At 44.3% G+C, this 23,929-nt stretch overlaps 2 protein-coding genes across 3 annotated transcripts; one reads left to right on the forward strand and one right to left on the reverse strand.

The window, feature by feature from the left end:
* Positions 1 to 17: 17 nt before the first annotated feature.
* On the forward strand, positions 18 to 8,285 carry TXNL4A (thioredoxin like 4A). 2 transcript variants are annotated; one of them, XM_053954633.1, is made up of 4 exons: positions 18 to 93; positions 263 to 436; positions 7,219 to 7,322; positions 8,004 to 8,285. In XM_053954633.1, the coding sequence occupies exons 2-4, from the start codon at positions 284 to 286 to the stop codon at positions 8,173 to 8,175; spliced, it is 429 nt and encodes a 142-aa protein (XP_053810608.1). In that variant the 5' UTR covers positions 18 to 93; positions 263 to 283; the 3' UTR covers positions 8,176 to 8,285. The 2 variants fall into 2 exon arrangements, with proteins under 2 accessions (XP_053810608.1, XP_053810618.1); XM_053954643.1 differs by lacking the exons at positions 18 to 93; positions 263 to 436 and adding an exon at positions 1,763 to 1,846.
* An 11,812-nt stretch (positions 8,286 to 20,097) lies between these two features.
* On the reverse strand, positions 20,098 to 22,842 carry HSBP1L1 (heat shock factor binding protein 1 like 1). The gene is made up of 2 exons (XM_053949803.1): positions 21,978 to 22,842; positions 20,098 to 21,103 (listed from the first exon to the last, which is right to left on the reverse strand). Exons 1-2 carry the CDS (start codon positions 22,180 to 22,182, stop codon positions 20,991 to 20,993), a joined length of 318 nt encoding a protein of 105 aa, XP_053805778.1. The 5' UTR covers positions 22,183 to 22,842; the 3' UTR covers positions 20,098 to 20,990.
* Between the last annotated feature and the right edge of the window lie 1,087 nt (positions 22,843 to 23,929).

The raw sequence follows: 23,929 nt of genomic DNA on the forward strand, positions 1-23,929 counted from the left end.
GAGTGCACGCGCAGTCCCGTGCCCGCCCTTCCGCTTCCCTCCCGTCCCGGCGCTGCTGCCGCTCCGTGTCTCTGAGGGAAGGACGCTCGCGGGGTGCGCTGGGGACGGGCCGGGCCGCGCCGCGCCGGGATAGACGGGCCGCGGCGGGGTGGGAGGGCCCGGGGGGGGGCTCGGTGCTGGCGCTCGGTGCCCGCCGGCGCCCCGGGAGGGCCCGGGGAGGGGACGGGCTGTCAGCTCCATGGGTATCCGTGCCGTCCCGCAGGCTCCCCAGCCGGCCGCCAGGATGTCGTACATGCTGCCGCACTTGCACAATGGGTGGCAGGTGGACCAGGCCATCCTGTCGGAGGAGGACCGGGTCGTGGTCATCCGCTTCGGGCACGACTGGGACCCCACGTGCATGAAGATGGATGAGGTCCTGTACAGCATCGCCGAGAAGGTAAACGGGCGCTTTCTGCTCCTTCTGAGCTCAGTGTTCCCCGTGGCTTGCTTGGAGCCTGGGGCAGCTTTTAACTGGGATTCTGCACAGGTATCCCAGCTTTAGAAGGCAGCAGGAAGGCTGTGTGGTTTCACTTTCACGAGTGTCTCCTAAAGAGTGCCCTGATGTTTGCAGTGTTCTGAGGGGTGAAAAGAGCACCGTATATGTTCGGAAATCGAGATTGCTGCCTGTTAATAACCCGTCATTGAGCGACCATCGGCATTCAGGCAGATACAGTGCTCGGTGGTAGGGCTGCTGCGGCTCCAGGTAATGCAGCACTCTCACTTTACAGTGGAAATGTGTGGTACCTTCAGGTTTCTGTCTGAATAACTTGAGAAGTTATATAGAAATAAAATAAAAGTATATTATTTATACTTTCATTTTGGCTCTTAAAAATGGTGAGGTGCTAAAATGTGCTGGATGGTGTTGATTAATCTATCATTCATATAATTCTGATTAATCTATCAGTGGTATTAATCTGTCAGTGATGTTATCCATGGACACCAGTAGCATTCCACTGAGTTGCATGGACTGAATTAAATTCTAAGAGCCGAACTCCACAGCTGTTTTCAAATGGAAACTGAATGATTATAAACAGCTGGTCACTTAAGAAAGATACATAGATAGGAAAAATTAGAATACACAATCAGCTATAATTTACCTTTTCATATATTTGCTAAAGGTTTAGCAAAGCAGTAGATGTAGAATATTGACAGCTCTTTAACTGAACCACATGAAGAAAGAAGTAAAAAAATCTGAATCAGAAACGCTAACTTGAGTAGGAAAAGGTGCCAGCTATCATAGAATGGTTTGGGTTAGAAGGGATCTTAAAGATCATCTCATTCCAACTCTCCTGCTGTGTCTTACACTAGACCAGGTTGCTCAGGGCCCCATCCAACCTGGCCTTGAACACTGCCAGGAATGGGGCATCCACAACTTCACTGCTTTCATACAAAATTCTGTGCATGCTGCATAGATTGACATGGAGTTGTTTTTGTGGTTTACTTTGCCTTCTGAAGTTTTTTTTAAAAATAACTCATGTCTTGAAAATCCCCACAATTAAAGATCTATACCCACAGCCAAGGGTTGAGACGTTTTAGAATGCAGTAAAGAGTTGTGACATGTTTTAATACAGTTGTTTAGTATTCAGCCTGGTGGGAGTGTTATGCTCAGATACTGTTAGTATGGACTTATGGCAGGATGCTTGGCAATTTGGCAGACCTGCTGGCAGCTAGGGGTGACTGGGGGAAGAAAGAACAAAGTAACTTCTTATTTAAAAATCTCCCTCTGCAGAAATGGCAAATTAAAGGGGGAGATCTTACCTCATCCTCTTGCTTACAAGCCATGTTTGGATCTCTGCTGTTTTAAAGAGTGAGTAAAAGTTCCAATTGTACAGGTATTTATTCTAGAGAATAATATAGAATGTTAACGTGCTGTAATTGCAGGCTACATTTGAAGACAATGTGGCCGTATTTTACATTTGTTACCCTGGTGCAATATTCTTTTAGACTGCAGCATGTTTTTGGGTAGCAGTAATATTTATCTGTACTTTATGATAGGAGAACAAGATTTTCTTTTCAGTTTTCATGGGAAAAGAAACTAGAATGCTATATTAAAGTACAAAGTAGATTATTTTCACTGAAATGTACTCCACTTGGAGTTGACTGGGTTTTTCCCCTAGTGTTACATGAAAAAGAAGCAAGGTTTCACTGAATGTCAAAACAAATCATAATTGTGAGATGTCAGATTTTTTTTTTTGCTTTGTCAGGGTTTCAATCAAACATTGATTGAAACAAGAATTGAGTTTCACAAATTTTGCCTTAAAGACCTTTTCTAAAAATACACTTTTTAATTTTCTTTAAAGGGAACTCATAAAAACCTATCCCCTAAAATACAAGGATTGGTTTGCTAAATTAATACACCTTGTTTAAGAAATTATTTAGCTGTGACTGAATATAAATCAGGTAACTGTTGTATTGGATCAGTGTGGGTTTAGGGAGGATTTTTCAAATGTTGTGCATTTATTTAATCATAATCAGAAGTGTGAATAGCTGTGGCTTGTCCTCAAACATGAGTTGTGCCTCTGCGTTTCTGGTAAGGTTACATGAAAAGTGAAAGAAGAAAAGAAGGTGGGGCGGGGAAAGAGGTAGCTATGGAAAAAGCATAGGTATTTTAGCTACTAGTGTTTGTAATGAAAAGCTGAGCAAAGTTAATCCATTTACTGATGTCTGTAGTTTTCAAAATTATTAGCTGTAAGCACTGCTCTTGGCAGTACAATGTCTTTCTGTGTTCCCTTAGAAATTTATCACCTAAACTTACAGCATAGTTAGCAAGAAAAAAATTCAAATAAATATTGTCAGTACAGACTTCTGAGTTTGTACTTGCTCTGTTCAGTTCAGTAATGCAAGTCTGCCAGCCACCTTCAATTCATTTGTTGCAAATGCTAGTCTCAGTTCCTGTATTTTTTTCCTGTTTCTTGCCCATAGTGTTCTGTTCTTCTAAACAGAAAAAAACACTGTCTAAAAACTGGTTAGAAAGATGAGAAGATAGAATCTTGGATCTTGTTTCAGATTTCCTTAGATGTTTGGGCTGTAAGGTTTGCTTTTCAAAGGCAGCTGAAATCTTAACAACTGAAAAAAAAGGAGTATTACTTACCTCTGACAGAAATTTCAAGAAACTCCACGATTTTTGTCATTCATCCTAGGCATTAATCATAGTGTCAATCTCATGTAGGAATGAATTTATTTATTTTTTAGAGGGATATTGTTAATGAAAGAAGTCAGGGAGGAGAACTTCAGAGGACAAATGAGTCCCATGGCATATGATTTTTCTTACATCTGTGTTTCGTGTTTACTAGCAAAGTGTGTAATCTTCATGAAGACAGGATACAGAATCTCAAAGTCCTATAGATTTCTCTGCTTTATAGTCTTGAGCCATTCAGTGTAAAGATTTCATAGGAGTCCTCTGGCAGATAGAGTTCTGCGAAGTATTTAAACAGCCAGGAACAGTGGCCAGGCAGTACTGTACTTCTGGGTTTTCTACATGCATGTTCAGCCATGTGGATTGATTAGACTGATCTATGAAACTACCATCACTGGGGAGAAGGGGAAAAACCAGCAAAACTGAAGCTCAGCCTGTGAAAGCAAGTCATACAATTTTGAATCCATGCTGCAGTTTGACTTAGGTTTCCTACTCTACCCTGTCCCCATGGAACAGCAACTCCAGTACCCTGGTAAGGCAGAGGAAGTTTAGAATTCAAAGACAGATAAGGGAAGTCAGGAATGTCAGAAATAGTTAATATCTGTCTCTGAAAATGCTTTTATCTTCAGTTGTTGCACGAGTGAGGTGCTTCCCAGAAGGAGGTGTCTCACTAGAGTTTTGATTCCGTATTTCTTCAGAAAGCAGTTCACTTGCTGCAACAAATTTACTGCATTTAGTGTATGTTATGGGGTTATGCACTTTCAGGATAAACTTCTGTTATTATGTGTTCAATTTCTAAAATAATACAAGGTTTTTTTCATAGTCTCTACAGTAAAATTTTGATTTACATTAACAAATTCAGTGTAGTCTCCCTTGTAACTACTGCAACTGCTTGTATTTAGTTGGATTTGTATATTTAGAGTTGTATGTTTTATTCTTGTTCTAGGGTGTCCATACTGTATCCTCAGTTACAACTCTCAAGTCAGATAGAAAACTTCTTAACAACTGCTGCCTTGACAGGGTAGCAAAGCTGGTTTTGTACAGGGATGTAGGTTTCCAACTGACAGCTCTGTCTGAGCAATGGATTCACATCCCAACAGAGAGGGGTCAACCAAACCGTGCACATTGATAGCTGTCTGAATCCATAAATACTTCCACTGCTTTTGCTTAAATCAAAGCTTTTTTTGTGAATTAGAGCCAGCTGTGTGTGAAGCCGGCTCAGATGCTGCTCTGTACTGCTGCTGTCTTGGCTCTAATATTGCGTCTGAGACAGGAACTGCTTCTTCAGGCTCTAAAACTGGTCTATACTGTGCAAAAAGAGACATCTGAGTCTCTGCAAGGCTTGTCTCATGTTGAAATGAAATGCCTCTTGGTGACAAGCTTGGCCACCCTGGCACATTAAATTGCCCAGCCCCTAAACATAGGCCATTGAGAGGGTGATCAGTTCTTCTGCGTCACCCTCTCCCATGTGTTTATATAGTCCTCCTTAGGCCTGAATTCCTATTTCCTGCTGCTATCCTTGGCAGCCAGTGTCCAAACTCAACGAAGCACACCCTCATTCAATGTACTTGTAAACTAACTTGGTTTGTGGAGTGGTGATCTTGCCAAATTTTAAATTAGGAAAGTGAGGGGTAAAGAATAGAACTGCTTTTAAAGTTTTGAATAGAAATTTGAGTCCAGCTTTAAGGTCTGCTTCAGACTTAATATGAGCTTTTCAGCAGGTGACTGTCATCAGTTTCACTTCTATAAAAGTAGGTCAGATAGAAAGAAGATTTAATTAAATGTCTTGGATGCTAGGATCCTGGTGATGACTTGCATATGTGCTCTGCAAAGGTGATTGAGTGATCCAGGTTTTTTTTAGCAAGATTTATATAACAAATTAAGACTTGTATAGTCTGTTTCTGTCATATGAAATCTTAGGCTGTTGATGATCACTGCTAGTGACAAGCATTTCTGCTTCTGCAGCAGCTCAACTAAATTAAATGTCATAATAATGTCAAACTAACTTTAAAATGTTTTTTGTTCCAGTACTATCTAGAGTACAGAGTTCTTCGAAGTAAAATTTTGGTTTAGGAGTGCTTATGGAGTAGTATTCTAGTGCAACATGTAAATCTCCTTGGACTAATCTTTTACTGAACAAAACAGGTCCTAAGAATGTTTTATTAATGCTAGGTTTACCTTAAATTAATTTTGCAAGTTCCAAATTAACTAATTGTTCAAAGATGGTATGCTCTCTCAAAATTGCTGAGCGTGTTGTAGAAATTTTCCCACGTGGTGAAGGTGTGCTGCTGATGCTAAAAATGCCAGCAGGGTGGAAGAAGTAATGATAGCATAAAATGAAAATGGCTCCTCAGGTGGTTTGTTTTCTAAAAACAGGACCAAAACCCCCACAACTGTCTTTTGTCTGCCAGGGCTCACCAGGGAGTAGCTTCAGTTACTTCTCAGCTAAATTGTGTTGCCTCTGAACATCCCATTAAGGTTCTTAAAAGTCTTTAATGTAAAATTGAAATGGGTGTGAAGGATCCCTTCAGAGGGTTTGATATTATGACTATTTTAGTTTACAAGGCTTTACCTCCTGCCTGATTTAGTACATGGCTTAAACAGGATGTTTTCATTAGAATGTTGAGTGAATGTAGAACTATAACTGGCTCCATAAAAGCACAGTAAAAACTTTAAATGCTGCTTTGCTCTATAATAGATTTTCCTTTCTTTGCTAGTAATACTTACGTTCTTGAAGTGTGATTATTTTTTATAATTTTGAAACTGTCTTGAAGTAGAAGTCCATAAAAATTTATTTACTCTGCATTTCTGAGGGTTTTTTGGTAAATAAACATCTCCATACTTTGTCAGTAAAGTGCCTGCTAGGATGTCTACATACAGGATACACAATATATCATATTTTTCTCATACAAACTAATCCTCCTCTGTGAACTAAAATAAAATATTGTTCCATCAGGCAGATATTATACTCATCATAGCATTTCCAGACTTTTGATAGTCAAAATTAACAAGAGGGCAGTACTGTCATGAACAGTGCATTTGTCATAGATGTTAGACCTTTGTGTTAACCTCAGGCTGGTAATTCTGGGCAGTCAAATGGGAGGGACCAAAATTTTGTTAGCAGGTAACTGAGGATGGGGAGGCACAATTGTGCACTCCTGGTGTAGTGCAAAATCATTTGATAATATACCTTACAGTTAAATGTTTGTGCAATTTGGGTGACTTCTGACTTAGAATGTAATGTGTATGAGTGTGTTCATTTCTACTGTGCACTTATGAGCTAAGTTTAGAAACGTAAACTTCCGTTAATTCCCCTTAATGACAAGTGTGCTACATCTAGGAAACAAAAATGTGACATGGTTTTCTTGCAGGAATGAAGGCATTGACTGTGACAGTAGAGGGGAGGGATTCTTTTGCATCTAACTGAGTAATTCTGCAAAATGAAAGCCAGTTTTACCAAAATTGTCCAGACAATAGTTTCTCATCAAGGTCTTATTTCTTTAGCAATTATACTTTTAAGTTTTAGCTTTGCGCCTCTCAAAAAAAGCTACCAGTTTTTAAATTAAATTATAAGTTTCCTCTTCATTTAATGAGTCTTGTTAGACAAATTGGATATTATTGAGGGGGAAAAATGATTGGAGGCAGGCACCAGGGCATTGTAGATCATTAATTTTCTGAAGTCTGTAAGCAGCTGATGACAAAGGCAAAATGTGTCAGCTTGGCTTGCACAAAGCAACTATTCTACTTGTTGAGAGCTGTGCATGTCACTGTGAGTTCTCAGGTCTATATAAAGGGCATTTGTTTCTCTGGATGTTGATTTAGCATAGTATCTTTCCAGTTGACACTGGATGTGAAAGGAGCTTCTTGGCTATATTGAAAAATATTTTCTATGTTAATTGCTTCTTGTGATTAACAAAAGCAAGGCTGTTTATTCTGATTTTATGACTTAATAATTTGGAAAGTAGATGTTACAATAATGAAAGTTTATGTCTTTTAATTGGTAATATATATTGCTTTTGTATTTTCTGTTTTCTTCTGTTTAGGTTAAAAACTTTGCTGTTATTTATCTTGTGGACATCACTGAAGTACCAGACTTCAACAAGATGTACGAGTTGTATGATCCCTGTACTGTCATGTTTTTCTTCAGGTATGTAATGGTTATGGAATATAACTCATTTAAACTTTCTGTTTGTCAAATACAGTGTCTCAGCAGATCATTTCCAAATGCATAATAGCACACTGATGCCTATATTTACATTGCTCTACAGAAGAGTAATCTGATTTTATAGGAAAATGGCTTGTTTTCCAATAAGCCTGGTAACAGTGTTTGATAATAGGGTGCAAATTAGTGATGGTAAAAACTGGGTTTAATATATATTTTTCTTAGTTTTAAATTTCAAACTTCCTGTAGAGGATACTGTAGTAACATAGCAGTCAAGCTTGCCAATCTTGCTTTCAAGATAAATCAAAAGTAATAAGGTTTTTTTGGAGTTAAAGTTTCTACATTGATGAGACAAAATGTTCTACTGACAAGCATAGAAGTCTCTCTGGAGATAGACAGTAGTGGGAAAGAAATACAAACAATAAGGAATATGCTGAAGGATAATTACTTTGAGTAGCAACCATTTTGGGGACATGTTTGGAGTCCTTATTCTTGCTTTAAAAATTGGCTGTAAAATGTCAGTTTAAGCGAGAGGAGTAATGCTTGTTTTGCAAGCCTGTTATAAGGGCTTCCTTTGATCCTACAAAGCATTTGGAGTGGGGTAGAAGACTTTTTCCTGAATTACAATACCATATTAACCTGTTTTTTTGTTCTTCCTCTTTAAAGGAACAAACACATCATGATTGATTTAGGTACAGGTAATAACAACAAGATCAACTGGGCAATGGAAGATAAGCAGGAGATGATTGACATTATAGAAACTGTTTATAGAGGAGCCCGCAAAGGTCGAGGTTTGGTGGTATCACCAAAAGATTATTCCACTAAATACAGATACTGATGTTTCTTTGGGCTGCCTTTTTTCATAATCCTATGTCCAGTTAAATTTATTTCTGTGTATGTGTGTACATATATATATATTAAAATTAAAAAACCCTACAAGTCCTTGAATATTGAGCATAATTTGAATTATTTAAAAGATTTGAATTCTATTTGAGAAGTAGAAAACTCAAGCCTGGAACTGTCTTGAATATTACTGCAGTAATATTGTAGCTGAATTTTTGGGTTTTCTTTTTTAAAGATTCTCCTTTGTTGTCCTTTTGGTATTACATATTATTTGTACACAAAAAATCTGTTTGCAGAAAAGCATTTCAAATGGTTTCATTTGCTTTTATTACACAAATAGCTGGGAAAACTATACTATAGTTTTTTTAAAGAATAAAGTGAGTTCCACTTATGCACCTTATTTTTTTTCAGCTAATGAAATTTGACAATGAATACAGATGTAATTGGGTGCAAGTCCATAATGTTGAAGATGACTTCTGTTGGGATTTCCTTGCAATTCATACTGTATCCACTAAAAATGTGAATAAAACAAGGTGCATTTCTTAATATTTAGCAAAACTTGGAGAAAACATCTCCTGTGACTTTGCTCACCACCACACCCCCATCAGCCTGATGGACTGTGGTGCCAGACTCCTTTTTCATGGTGCCTGTACACTCACTTCATGAATTCTGCAGTGCCAAAGCATAACTGCACTTCTGGAGCTGGCTGCAGACAGCAGCTGAGGAAACCAAAACCCATGCTGTCACTTGACCTCCAGTTTGCCTAATAGTATACCAAAATGCACATGTACTTGGGAGACTTGGATTGGATTCCACTGTGGCATAGCTTTTGAAATTTCCATTTGCATTTCTGACAACTTTTATGGTAATGGAGTTGATGTTCTGTGGGGGATTGTTTGTTTTTTAAACTGATACATGCATGTTTACAGGATTAATTAAAATCAAACCAGGCTAGCTCCTTTCTCCAGAAAGAAGAAATCCAGTTTGTTACAAGATGAAGAATTTACTTCTACTACCCAGTGTGTTGTAGAGGATTTAGGAAGCGTGAAGAAAGTAAAACAAAAGGGTCTCAATTTCTGCTGAAGTTAATCTGGTTTAGAGTGGTTATTGATTTTGGAATAATTTATGTTGGAAGGGAATGTCAGCCTCCTAGCCATAGTAGGTTTCACATGGTCAGGTTGCCCAGAATTGTGTCCAGTGTTGAGCATCTTGGACTGGAAGATCTTCAAGATGTCTTCCAACCTTGATGATTCCTTGTTCTCTAAAGATGGAGATTCTTCAGCCTTTCTGGAAGGCCTGTTCTGCTGTTTGAGTGTTGCATCCTGGAGTTTGGGTTTAGATTAGGGTTTTTAATTTATGTTAAAATAAGTTCTGTAATCCCACGTTTCCCCCATGTTGTTCCCCCCCCGCGGTTTCTGGCCCCATGCTGCCTGCTGCCGGACCTTACCCCTGTGCCGCTCCTGTAACCACCCTGCCATCCGGCCCCGGGAAACCCCGTGCTGGCCACCCCGAGCCACACGATCCCGCTCAGCCCGCTCTGGCTCGGTGCCTGCCCCTGCGGGGTTCTCTGGTTGGTCGCTGTTGCTGGCGTCACTGCCACGGCAGCCGCCCCTATTGGGCGGCAGGCCGTGGATCCTCTCGCCCCGCCCCTCCATAAAGCCCTATCCCGCCTGCAGTCAAGCGCCATTTTCTCCCATGCGAGTGCCGGGAGCGGTCGCGTCTTTCCATCGAACCGTGCCATACGTGACCGATAAACCGTTCCTGCCAAGCATGGAGTAAATGGACAAATTCCTTCCTCTTTGCCGGGTCCCTAGCGCACGGTAACAGAGGCTGGCCAGCCCACGCGCCCAAGACACAGAGCCGTGTCCGGGAACCCGCGGCAGCAAACCCCGGCAGCACGTGGAAGCTACGCCACAGCCGGGCTCCCAAGAGCCGCGTGCAGCCGGGGAGAGCAAAAACCCACGCCGCATTTGAGCACCTTCATAATTGAAAAAGGTGTTCCTTGCATCTAGCTGGAATTTTCTGTGTTTCAGCTTGTGTCAAGTAACCCTGGTGTACAACACCTTCAACAAGAGTCTGTTCCCTGTGCTCTGCCTTGGGGTCCTGGTTGGCAGCAAGAAGCCATGGTGCTTTCTTAAGGCTGGACTAACAGATTTCTCTCAAACCTTGTATCCGCTGTACTCTACTCTAGCTTGGTGGCTCTTTACCTCCCTCACACCACTGCATCTCTTGAACTGGGCAGCCTCCAAACTGACAGAATATTGTGGGTGTGGTCTCCCAGCGAGGTGAATGGAGGGGGAATGACTTGCTGGCCCTACTTTGTGCTAACAGTGACCAGTGGGTTGCTGTGGACCTTGCTGCCCAGGCACCCTGCTCACTCAGTCAACTGTAGGAGGAGGGGTTGGGGAAGGCAGTCTAGGGTTGCCATGGGAAACAGCAGTTGTATGAGTTCTCCACCCCCTTTTGTAAGAGAATTGTACCCTCCCCCTGTCCTGTCAGTTATTGTTCAAGTCTGCCCCTTAGCCTAGAATCTTCTCTGTTCCACGTTTTCCCTTTGGTTCTTCCACCAAGAACACTCCTTTCCCTTTTCCCCACTGGTTAATGTTATATTTCCCCTCCCTTTAGCCTTTTCCCGATTGTACCCTCGAATGCTAAACCCTCCTACCCTTACGCAGTTAAAAGAATCCTCACCCCGCCCTTCGGGGCTCTCGGAATCTGCCTCCCTTCTGCTTCGTTGTCTCCCTGTCTGCCCCTTCTGCAACCCTTCAATAAACGAGCAGGATTTCAGCAGCCCGAGTGTCCCTCCTGTTCTTCTGGTGGACCCTCAGATGTACCAGCTATCCGAGCTTTGTGCCGAGTGGCTACAAGCCCCCACGGCTCGGCAATTGGCGCCCGAAAAGGGACACCAGTGGGGCCAGTCCTTGACCGTCTCCTGGAGATTGCCTGCTCTGTGACCAGCCTTCCCCAGGATTGCAAGCGGCGTTCGGGAACAGTTCCAGGGACAGTCGCCCTTTCAGTTCGGAAGGCTTCTGTCTCCTGGGTTCTGCTGTTAACCGACGGACCTTCGAGCTGCGCAGCAGCGGCAACGCCCTCAGACCAGCAGAAGTTCCACCAGACCCCTCTTCGATGTCCCCGTTTTATGCCTGAGTCCTTCAGAGGTATGCTTATCTCGCTTTTTCTTACGCCTGACCAGGCTTCACCTCCTTTTTTTTTTTGTTGTTTTTTTTGTTTGTTTTGTTTTGTTTTGTTTTGTTTTTTTTGTTTTTTTTTGTTTGTTTTTTTTTTTTTTCCCTTTTCGAAGAGGGTGATTTAGCTGTGAGACCTGATATAATGGGCAACCGCCTGTCTCCAGCTCAACGGGAGTTTTATATCCAAGTTAAGTCCCACCTTGTTTTAGGGAACATTTCTTTTAATAAGAGAGATTTAAAGCCTTTTGTTAAATTTATTTTCAAACATTTTCCTGCTACTACACGGGAAGATGTTTTGGTGCTTGATTTCTGGGAAAGAGTTGGGAGAAAGATTTACGATTTACAAGTTCAGGGGAGGATTTCAGTTGGTCGTTTTTTTCCGCTTTTTCATTCCATTCTTAATTTGTTAAAAAAGAAGGGGGAGAGTTGGGTCCCCAGTTCACCTACCTCATGTTCCTCCCCCCCAATCCTATTCCCTCTTCCCCTAAGGGTGGATCGGGAGACAGATCCTGCCATACATCGGCACAGAGCTGCTGCCGTCTCTCTGCTGCTTCCCGATCCTCCCTGTCCCATTCGTGTGTTGGGACTGGCCACCCCAACACACATCATTCCTGTTCCATCCACCCCAGAGACCCTAATCCTAGTTTGAAACCCTGTTGCTCTTTAGAGGACTTAACTGAACAAATGGGACAAAATGGCGCCTGCTTCATGGCGAAAAAAGACCAGCCCCAAGATGGCGCCCCTCCTTCTCCTTCACCCCAGAAAATTCCCGCTGTCTCGCCCCTGCCACCTCCTCCCCCTCCGTCGAGTGCCGCCCCTGCGTCGGGACCCGTCCCCTCCTTCCCTCTGACCACACCCCTGGGTGGGCCCCCTGTGGGTGGGACCAGCCCCCAAGTGGGCCCAGTCCCCATGGGTGGGAACCCGCCACTGGAAAGCCACGCCCTGGTGGGTGGGTCGGGACACACCTCCTCTTCTCCTGCCACTGCCGGTTCCCACGCTACTGGAACCGGGAGGAAGCCTGGCCGGAAGCAGGCCATCATGGCCTGCAGGGCCCACTGTCTCCGGGACCCACCGGCCAGGGAGAGGCACCGTGCCCTAACCCGGCCTGCTTCACCCTCGGAAGAGGATGACGAGAGTGGCAGCCCCCGGCATTCCAACAAGTCGGGGGGGGCGTTGGGCAAAGATCAGAGAGGAGGCAATTAAGGATGGGGATTTGGAATTGGCACGGGACTTGGGCAGCTTTGCGGCACCGGTCATCCTCCGGCGGGGGAGGGAGCCAAAGTGGGAGCAAATTCCATACGCTGAGGTGAAGGAGTTAAGGAAGGCCGCCAAAGATTACGGCAGAAACTCGCCTTTCTTTAAAAATGTGCTGGACTTAACATTTGCTGGACGTTTGCTAATCCCCCATGATTTAAGGTATATTGCTAAGGCACTGTTTTCTCCCACCGAATGCGACCTCTGGGAGATTCATTGGAAAAAACTGTTGAAACCACTCCTGCACAAGTATGATCTCGCAGAGGTGGCGGGAGAGGGTGACGAGGCAATGGAGGCCCTTGCTGGAGAAGGGGAGTTCAGCAGTCCAGAGGACCAAATTCTACTGGCACAGGAGCTGCTTCAGGACATAGCAGCAGCGGGAAAGGAGGCACTCCTGAAGATACTGGACGGTAAGACCCCCCTCCAAAACTTTTCTTCCATCATGCAAGGGCCTGAGGAGACTTTTATTACTTTTGTTGATAGACTGAAAGAGGCCATTGAGAGACAAATAGACAGTGTAGAAGCTCTTGCAGAGCTTCTACGAAAGATGGCCATTTCTAATTCTAATTCGGAAACAAAAAAGATTCTCCGTGCACTACCTCAGGACCCCGAGCCCACCATCTCTCAGATGGTGGAGGCTTGCACAAAGGCAATGTCAATGGAGCACACAGTGGCCCTGGCTGTCAGCAAAGGGGTGGGAGAGGCCATGATAAACTTACAAAATACGCGCTGTTTTAACTGTGGTCAGCTGGGTCACATCCAGGTGAACTGTCCCCACTGGCCACAGATTCAACAACCTATCTTGCCCCCCCCAAGACCATATCCTAGGAACCCATTTTATCAAGATCACCAGTTTCATCTACAGCAACAAGGGTACCAGCCAGTGGGAAACTGGAGGCGAAGCGCGAGGAGGGGCCGAGCGACGACACCAAGTGGCCCTTCTCAGCATCCCAGCCTCCCGACCATCAGGGAGGACGAGTGGCCACGCGGCCAAGTCCAGCAGTTCAGCGCAGCCACGAGGACGGACTCCGCCTCTTCCGCCAGACAGGTACCCTATATCAGGGCAATCGTCAGGTCCTCTGCAGCAGTGTCACCATCTCCAGGATGAGGACCTGACGAGAGTTCCTGCTGGGTTCCTGGGCCCCCTCCACGACTGTCGGGACACCACCGTGCTCATCTTAGAAGACTCCTTCAACACGCCGAATGAAATCACCATCTTACCTGAGGTAGTGTGTTTTCCACCAGGAGAAGAGATCACCGTCTCTGTCATTTGTAACCACCCGCCATTTACTTTAAGGAAAGGAGATCCTTTTGCTTTGCTTTACGTACTGGACACCCACGATGACCCGGACACAGAGAGACATGTTTTCTTCACCCAAAATGTATGTAAAGAAAGACCATTAATTGATGCCAAACTTTCTTTCCAGGGAAAGTCAGTACAGATGTGGCTCATGGCAGACACAGGAGCTGACGTGACCATCATCCCCCAGGTGAGGTGGCCCAGTGACTGGGAACTTGTGCCCCCTTGCGGCAGGATCTCCGGTGTGGGCGGAGCGGTCCACTCTCTGAGGAGCAAGAATCTTGTATGCGTGGAAGGTCAGGAAGGACAATTGGCAACAGTGAGACCTTTTGTTGTCTCTTCAAACATACTATTATTAGGAAGGGATGTTTTATCCCAATGGGGAGCCCGCCTCGACATCCCTAGCCCTTTGTGGGATTTTTAGTGTGGGCCACTGCAGAGCGCACTTCCCCACCCCTGACCTGGAAAACCAACACACCGGTCTGGGTGGATCAGTGGCCCCTTCCATCAGAAAAATTGAGTGCGCTTCATAAATTAGTAGAGGAGCAGGTGAAACTTGGGCATTTAACACCTTCTACCAGCCCTTGGAATAACCCTGTCTTTGTAATTAGAAAACCTGGCACAGACAGGTGGCGCCTGCTCCAAGACCTGCGAAGGGTTAATGCTGTGATAGAAGATATGGGCCCCATTCAACCAGGCCTTCCGTCACCTTCTATGCTCCCCAGAGAATGGCAGCTAGCAGTGATAGACATCAAAGACTGCTTTTTTAACATTCCGCTCTACCCGGGGATGCTCCCAGGTTCGCCTTTTCTGTACCATCATTGAATAGGGCTGAACCTTTTAAAAGATATCATTGGACATCCCTGCCTCAGGGGATGAAAAATTCCCCTGTGCTCTGTCAGACTTTTGTAGCGCAGATTTTATCACCTGTGCGCCGGCTTTTCCCTGAGGCCATCATCCTGCATTACATGGATGATGTGCTAGTTTGTGCTTCCGACTCGACATACCTAAAGGCAACACTGGACAAGACTATTAAGGCTATCAAAGCTGCAGGGCTCCAGATAGTGGAAGAGAAGATCCAGCTCTCAGCACCATGGAGGTACCTCGGGATTCCTCATCACGGGAAGGACAGTGACGCCACAGACATTGACCATCAACAAGGATCCGAGGACTCTGCAAGACCTTCAGCAGCTGTGTGGAATGATCACCTGGATCTGCCCTCTCCTGGGACTGACGATGGAGGAGCTGTCACCTCTCTTCTGCCTGCTTCGAGGCGATGGAGACCTCACCTCACTGCGCGAGCTGACACCTGCCGCGCGGGAAGCCCTGGGACTGGTTGCTGTTGCTCTGAAGTCTCGCCAGGCACACCGCGTGGTCCGGACCCTTCCCGTGAACTTCGCGGTGTTGGGTAAGTGCCCTCACCTACATGGACTTCTCTTCCAGTGGGATAACAGAGCATCTGATCCCCTGGTCATCTTAGAGTGGCTCTTCCTACCACACCAGCCCTCTGGGACGATCACGACCCCTGCAGAATTGCTAGCCACTTTAATAATGAAGGCACGACACCGCCTCCAAACCCTTGCAGGGTGTGACCCTGCGTGCATTTACTTACCTGTTACATTAGATCAATTGGACTCGTTGTTGCAAACTAATGAAAATTTGCTCATTGCTCTGGACAGTTACCCCGGACAAATTTCAGTTCACTATCCTAAGCATAAATTGTTTAAGGATACATTGCATTTGACCCCAAGAATGTTTAAAAGTAAAACACCAATTCCAGGTGCTCTCACAGTGTTCACCAATGGGTCGGGCAGATCCCACAAATCAGTGATCACTTGGAAGGACCCGGACAGTCAGAAGTGGGAGTCTGACATCCAACTGGTTGAGGGTTCCCCCCAGATCGCGGAACTTGCCGCAGTCGTGAGAGCATTCAGAAAATTTCAACAGCCTCTGAATGTGGTCACTGATTCGGCCTATGTCGCTGGGGTAGCAGAAAGGGCCAAAGGTGCCCTCCTCAAAGAAGTTTCAAACAAAAATTTATACAGTTTACTCTCTGATCTCATTTGGCTACTTTCCCATAGAGAGCAACCTTATCATATCATGCACGTAAGGGCACACACCGATTTACCCGGAGAGATCACTGAAGGTAATCGGAGAGAGGACCTCCTAGCCATGTCAACACAAATATCTGCAACGACTTCAACCACGTTACCAGACATACTCCGGCAAGCGCGGCTCAGCCATGCATTTTACCATCAGAATGCCCCGGCTCTTGTGCGACAATTTAAGATCTCGATAGCACAGGCAAGAGCCATTGTTTCTACCTGCCCGAGCTGCCAGTCTTTCGCTCTCCCTTCTCTCATTACAGGGACAAATCCCCGAGGGTTGGGAGCGCTAGAGATATGGCAGACAGATGTAACACACTTCGAGCCGTTTGGCTGGATGAAATACATACATGTCTCTATTGACACGTTTTCCGGCGCAGTGTTTGCCTCTGTCCATGCAGGCGAAAAAAACAGGGATGCCATTAAACATCTTTTCATGGCATTCTCTACGTTGGGAGTCCCATCTCACATAAAAACTTATAATGGCCCATGCTATGCGTCAAAGCGCTTTGGTGAGTTTGCGCAACAGTGGGGAATTTCCCATACCACTGGAATTCCCCACAATCCTACAGGACAGGTGATAATAGAGAGGGCCCATAGAAATCTAAAAAGGCTCCTTGAACAACAACATAACCCGGACATTACAGTGAGCCCAGCCAAAAGGTTATGTAAGGTCCTGTATGTCCTGAATTTTTTAAACTGCTCAGAAAGGGAGCCTGACCCTCCTATTATCCGCCATTTTCACAATAACACCAGAGCGCAACTCGCCGAGAGGCCACCAGTCTTGATAAAGGACCCGGAATCCAAAGCTATCCAGGGCCCTTTCCCTCTAATAACCTGGGGGAGAGGGTATGCCTGTGTTTCTACAGATAAAGGACCAATATGGATTCCGTGGAAATATGTCAAGCCCTTCGTAGAGGTGCCAGCTCAGCAGACAACGTGTCCCTGGTGCAAACCACCGAGAACACCTCATCGTTGGACGGAGTTTCCACTGCCTGGAAGAGGAGGAGAAGAAAGACCGTTCCTCCCAATATCATCACACGTGTCATGATTACCCGAAGATACTTTCCCCCGCTGAACTCTACGTACCCAATTACCCCATCGCCCCCTGTGCCCTTTCCTTTCCCCTAACCTCCCCTTTCCCTCAATCCTTATCCCTTTTCTCTAATTTTATTTAGTGCTTATTTAATAAATAAAAACGGGGGAGGTTGGGGAGGGACCACTGAGGAACATTTATCATTTAAGTTATGCTTTCTTTTATCACAAGACGCTGAGGATGACTGCCGCCTTGAGGACACCTCTGAAACATCTGATGCTCCTGATCGCCATCATCTGGCTGTCACCGGTCAGGAGCTGGATAGTCCCATAGCCGAGAGAAAACATATGGGTCACGCTGGTGAAGTCCTTGCAGCAGGACAACTTCTGCATGGCCATGGGAAGTGTGGACAATCCGTTATCCACGTGCCTGGTAGGAGTCCCCCTGTCGCCAAACGACTATCCATATGCAGAAAAAAAACCTAATCCTGTGGACACCTGGGATGAGTGGACGAGGATTCTGCCACATGCACCACAGGAGCCCCAAGAATTGGACCTATTGGGCTCCTCTCAGGCAACATATTGTGTCAGGTTTAGGTACCAGCCCTCCCAGAAAGACTGGGATCAAATGGCTAAACTCCACCCCGCTGGTACTCAAGAAGTAAAAAGACACGATGTATCTCCCCACGATCGGAGATACCATGCAGCAAATTGGTGCAATTACACCTCGACCATGGTATCTAGGTCCTCCTCAGTTCCCAGGGTGCTCCCCAGGGGGGTTTTTCTCATCTGTGGCCACAGGGTGTGGGCAGGGATTCCCTCCCAAATCCAGGGAGGCCCCTGCAGCCTTGGCCAGCTTACCACACTGACACCGAACAAAACCCAAATTTTAAATTGGAAAAACGAAAATAAATTGGCTCACAGAAAGAGATCCTATAACCAATTCGACGAAAATTGTGATTCAAAAATTTACAATTGGGGAAAGACGAAGAGAGTCGCGGTATCCATATTTTTACCGTGGTATGCCGCAGCAAAGGCCCTCAGTGAGCTTTCTCACCTTGAGTGTTGGCTCAGTAAGCAGGCCAACACCACATCCACTGCCCTTTCCGACTTGCTAGCGGACGAAGAAGTCACCAGGCACGCCACACTGCAAAATAGGGCTGCTATTGACTTCTTACTGCTTGCCCATGGCCACGGCTGTGAGGACTTTGAAGGAATGTGTTGCTTCAATCTGGCATCAAAGAGCACATCCATCCAAGCTAATATCCAGCGGATCCGAGAGCAAGTTGACGACATCAAAACTGAGACCTCGACTGTAGACCCTGTGAATAAACTGCTATCTCAATGGGGTGTCCCAGGGTGGGTTGCTATCATCCTCAGGGGACTCTTTTGGATCTTTCTGATAATGTTCATTATCTCGCTTGCTTTATTTTTGTTTAGACGTATGTTGCTTAAAACGTTGGGAAATGCTTATTTAATAAATAAAAACGGGGGAGATGTAGGAGGAGGGGTTGGGGAAGGCAGTCTAGGGTTGCCATGGGAAACAGCAGTTGTATGAGTTCTCCACCCCCTTTTGTAAGAGAATTGTACCCTCCCCCTGTCCTGTCAGTTATTGTTCAAGTCTGCCCCTTAGCCTAGAATCTTCTCTGTTCCACGTTTTCCCTTTGGTTCTTCCACCAAGAACACTCCTTTCCCTTTTCCCCACTGGTTAATGTTATATTTCCCCTCCCTTTAGCCTTTTCCCGATTGTACCCTCGAATGCTAAACCCTCCTACCCTTACGCAGTTAAAAGAATCCTCACCCCGCCCTTCGGGGCTCTCGGAATCTGCCTCCCTTCTGCTTCGTTGTCTCCCTGTCTGCCCCTTCTGCAACTCTTCAATAAACGAGCAGGATTTCAGCAGCCCGAGTGTCCCTCCTGTTCTTCTGGTGGACCCTCAGATGTACCAGCTATCCGAGCTTTGTGCCGAGTGGCTACAAGACCCCAAGGCTCGGCAGTCAACCTTTCCTCCAGATGCCTTTCCTGCAAAGCAGTGCCAGCCAGCCTCTCACACCTACCCAACTTGGCATTTTGAACTTCAGCAACGTCCTGTTGGCCCACTTCTCCAGCCTGTTCTCCAGCATACCAACCTCTCCACCCACTCTGACAGTACGTGCAAGTCTACACTGATTAAAGCATTAATTGGAATGATTTCTTGATATTAATGAAGGCTGTAATAGCATTTCTCCCTCATTAGCTGAGGTATTCTGTTAACCTGGCAATGCTTCAGTTTCCACATTTATGGTAAAAGGTTCCCATTACATTTCAGATTAAATCTTCCCTGCAAAGGCTAGGAGTGTTTTGGTGTACAGCCACTTTAACTTCAGTGCAGATGTCCTGTTTTCTGACTACCAATTTCTTCTGGACATGCCTGGCAACTAGAATTCCTCATCTTTTTCCAGGTCTTTAAATAAAACAAACTGTTTTCATCAACATAGCTAACATTAAAGAACTGAAATTGTCACAATATAAATACCTGGGTGATTTTACCTGCAATGGTGTGCACAGCTTTGAGTGGGCTTGTGAAAAGAGCAACAACTGAGCAGTTGTAGCATACACACTGCCATTTTTTTAGTACAGAATGGTTTATTCTAAGAACATACAAGCCAAAAAGGCAATAAATCTTATTATTTTAATATTAAATACATTTTCATACATTGAAAAAACATTTGTGATTGGGTAAGTTCACTATATAGGATATAGTTTTCTATCCAAAATAATGGCTTTGTCTTCTCTGAAACCAACAGTTCTTTTTCAGCTCCAGAAAATAAAGTGCCCACTAAGATGAACATACCCAGCTTTCTATTTTTTTCCTGGAGTAATAGTTAAATTTTTTTTCCAGGTTCTATTATGACATGATACAAACACATTTGTTTTCCCTTAACATTTTTTGTCAGTGTGACACTTGACTGTAAAATCTTGGAGTCAGTGCTATGCTGTTCTGCCCTTAATCTACCTTGAACACACCCTCATTTCAGTGCTGCAAAGATACAGTGAATAAGTAGGTTAGTGATTTATTAATGAATGTGATTCAGCATGGAGATAGGAAGATCTCTGTACAGTTAAATACATCTTTGTGAATTGTCTTTCTGAATTTCTGAAAATTATTGTGTACCTTGTGCAAAAGTCATCAGAATTAACAGATACCTAAATTACTTCCGAATGTTTGCAGACATTCCTGTCTTTCACTGGGTAAGAAGTTCCAATGACAAGAATAATTGATGTGTCTCAATTTGAATCAGGAAAGTGTGCAACAACAGGAAGACAACATCACTTGCATCCACAGAACAGGGAAGCAGTGCTGCCTCATAAATAATAAGAACACAGAGTCAGGCATCTATCAGGGAGGGGACTGGCATTTTCAACAGACAAATATAAAATCCAAAACAATCCTGAAATGTAGCATGATTTTATATTATGAAGTGACTGATAACAATTTACTCTTGTGTTTGGGGTGAGTGTATGTGACAGGTGTGCTCCAAGCCACACTGGGAAGCTGTAGCAGGTTTAAAAGCAGAGGTACATAAATTTATACCAGCAAGAATCCTCAGCCAGGTTAGCATACCTGAGGGGCCGGAATGATGAGCAGGAACACTTCAGGCCACACACATTTCACTATGAATGGACAGCCTCGATTTACACACTTGGTAATTTAGCACTGCCCCCTTATATATTGCACTCAGCTGGAACAGACGCAGCAAGATGCAGTTTTTCTTTTGTGAAAGTGATCGCATTCTTTGTTTCTTGGCAAAAAAAAATCCAAGGTATATTAAATATGTTTTTGACAAGTACACTTTCAAATCCAAGAAAATGCAGGTCTACTAAATATGTAAACACCATTATTCGCCCATCACTTAAACCTAAATGGAAATATATAAAACACAGAAAAACTTAAGTAAATGTCTTTACTCCCAAGTCTTCATTGCTGTTTTCTACCCCAGCCTCTGTCATCAGGTCAGCAACACGCTTCTCAAGATCACTGATGTGCTCACCCATTTCTTCCAGTAAAAAGTTAAAGATAACTTCTATAAATAAGAGTTCTGCAGTTTTACAGTTTTTTTCTTCTGTAAGAAGAACAAGCAGCTTTCTTTCAGATATGTCAGCCTTTTACTTGTTCATGGTTAATGCAAGATGAAGCACACACAAGGTGGTATTGTTAGAACACAATCCCACGTTCTCTTATGACAGATAAGCATTCAAATTCTTAGTATCAAAAGCCTTTGCAAATACTCATGAATGAACTGTGTAAGAGATTGTTTTCTTTCTGAGGAACTCTTTTAGGTGATACCATACAGGTAACCTACAGAATCAGGACATGAGTGCTACTCAAACAAGGTCAAGTTTCTGAAAAAAAAATTAATAAATGCTTCAGAAAGCAGAGGTAGTTTCTGTAAGCACATGCAATAAGAAAGCTCAGAGCCCCTTCAGGTCTGATTTTCGTCTTTTGAGGGCTCACCTTGTCATACTCAGGCCAACAGCTGCTTTTAAACCGTGGCTCATTTGAGTTGCATTTTTGGAGATGGATGCTTTTTTTAAATGCACCTTCAGAATCTTTGCACATAATTCAATACTTATTTTACTTGAAAGCCAGAATTGTTGCACAGAGACTACCTTGCTACTTGTAGTGAAACATTTTTTAGGACTTCCTTCTTAGAAAAAGGGATCTATAACCAGGCGGGGGGGGGGGGGGGGAAGTCAGGTGCCTTTACGTCAGAGGTGTTTACCCACGTCACACATTCTATGCTAATTTGATGTTTAAGAAAGAAGCCCATCCCGCTGTTAGAAGCAAAGATCCCGCCCACCCTCATCAGTACGCGGGGGGCCCCAGCCGCGGGATCCCAAACCCAGCCGCGGTACCCCACGTTCCAAAGAAGATATTTCTCAGCGTCAACTTCTCCGTCACAGCCTCAAAATTCTCCTGCAGCCGGCAGAGCAGATTTTCCGCCTGCAGGGAAGAGGGGAATATAAAGACGGGGGAAGCAGAAGGCAGGAGCCATGGCCGTACAGGAGCCCCGCAGCCAGGGCACTCCGCCCGGCCCCGTCTCACCACCTGCTGCAGCTCCGGCGGCTCGGCGGCCGCCATCGACTCCGCGGGCGCGGCAGGGTGGGCAGAGAGCGCACGGCCTCAGGGAACCCTTAACTACCAGTCCTTCATTTGCTGAAGAAATCGTCGTTCCGCGCAGCAGTAATTAAATAAGGATGGCGATGTTTGATCTTAAGAGCCCTTACAATTTTTTTTTTTTTTTTTTTAGTTTGCTTCCTCTTCCCTCGTGCAATTAGTTTTGTGAGATGGAATGGTAAAAATACCGTGGTGGTTGAAATTCCTTGCACTGCAGTGTCGAGCGAGACAACATCAAAGGCATCAGCATGAGTCAGATGGTGCCTCTTGCAGCACCAGCATCTAGTCATCCCTGGCTTTTGGGCTGCACAGCGTAAAAAAGCTCCCGGTGCATCTGTTACAGAGGTATCATTCTTCTGGATGCTGGGACTGTTGCCTGATGTAAATGAAGAGGTTTTCAGTTTACTGTCTCTGTAGGGTTAGAAGCATATCACTGTTGGGCAACAAATTACCTTAGTCAATTACTTTGGGTAATTACATATGCTAGATATGCCAAATATGTGTCTTCATCTACAAAAAATTTCTGAGCTAGAAATTACTTCAGTTGCTGTAAGCCTACCACTTAGAATATTTTGTAATAAACTTAATTGTTTTCTTTCTTGACCTTTCCCACCTCATTTGAGAGGGTGTGTTAATCTCGGAGGTGAAATGCTGGCATCAAAGCAAACCTCTGCATTGCTACCTGATTCCCATAATTGTAGTGTCTCTGTAAAGCCTTATTTTTTCCCACTCTTGCAGGTAGTCCTCATTGTAGAAAGAAAAATTAAGCACATTTTGCAAAGCTTGAATGTTTTAGCAGTAGTACTGCTCTATAAAGCTTCTAGATAAACAATTTGAACAATATTATGCATGTAGCTAGGGTTTGCTTTTGTATGTAGCCACTAGCTTCAACCATACAGCCTTTTTGTTCTGTTGCATAAGAAATAAGGAACAAATTGTGCTTCTTACCTGTTTATTTGTCAATAGTAAATATTCTTTCCTTTAAGGCTAGGTAGTAGTAGTAGGTAGAGCTGTAGTATTTTTGCATTTTTACTTCTGATAAGAGCCATAGTCTTCCTGGTTTTCCCTCCTTCCAGAAGAGGTAAAAATCTCCCTCAGGCAAGAGTATTTTTCCCCCAGAGGCAAAGCAGCTCTGTCTGCTTGTGCCCAGTTATCTTGAACAAAGCCATAGAGTCCTATTTGTAGTGAAGAGCTTGCAAGGATAAAGAACCAGCTGAAAATGCAGAGGAGCAAGCGTTATACAGCCAATCAATTTGTGGGAATCCCACTACATCTTTGTAGTGCCACATTTTAGCAATGGCCAGGTTAGAGTTCAACTGAAAACAAGCATGACTTGATAAAGGCTTTCTGTAATTAGCCCCTCATTTTTGTAAGGTAAGTCAGTGCGGTCAAAACAAAAAAAAATATACTATCTAGCTGGCACAGCAATGAAGGACAGGCAATTAAAAGTGTGAAAGAGACTGTAAAATATTTACCATGCATTTCCACCTTCAAAGGTTTGGTTCTTTTACTTTGTGGGCTCAACAGCTGATGTGAATGGCCCTCTTAGTTCAGATCTGGAGCTGAATTAAGTCAATAGTGCACAGCTGGGTTTATGAAATAAAAACAGAAGTGTCTTTAAAGCTAAAAGTAGCCATGGAAAAGTTCCAAACTTCAGAAAGTCTAAGAATAGAAGAGACAAATTGCAAGACCAAACAGACTTCGCTTAACA

Source organism: Vidua chalybeata, chromosome 1 (genome assembly GCF_026979565.1).
Source record: "Vidua chalybeata isolate OUT-0048 chromosome 1, bVidCha1 merged haplotype, whole genome shotgun sequence".
Taxonomy (NCBI): Eukaryota; Metazoa; Chordata; class Aves; order Passeriformes; family Viduidae; genus Vidua; species Vidua chalybeata.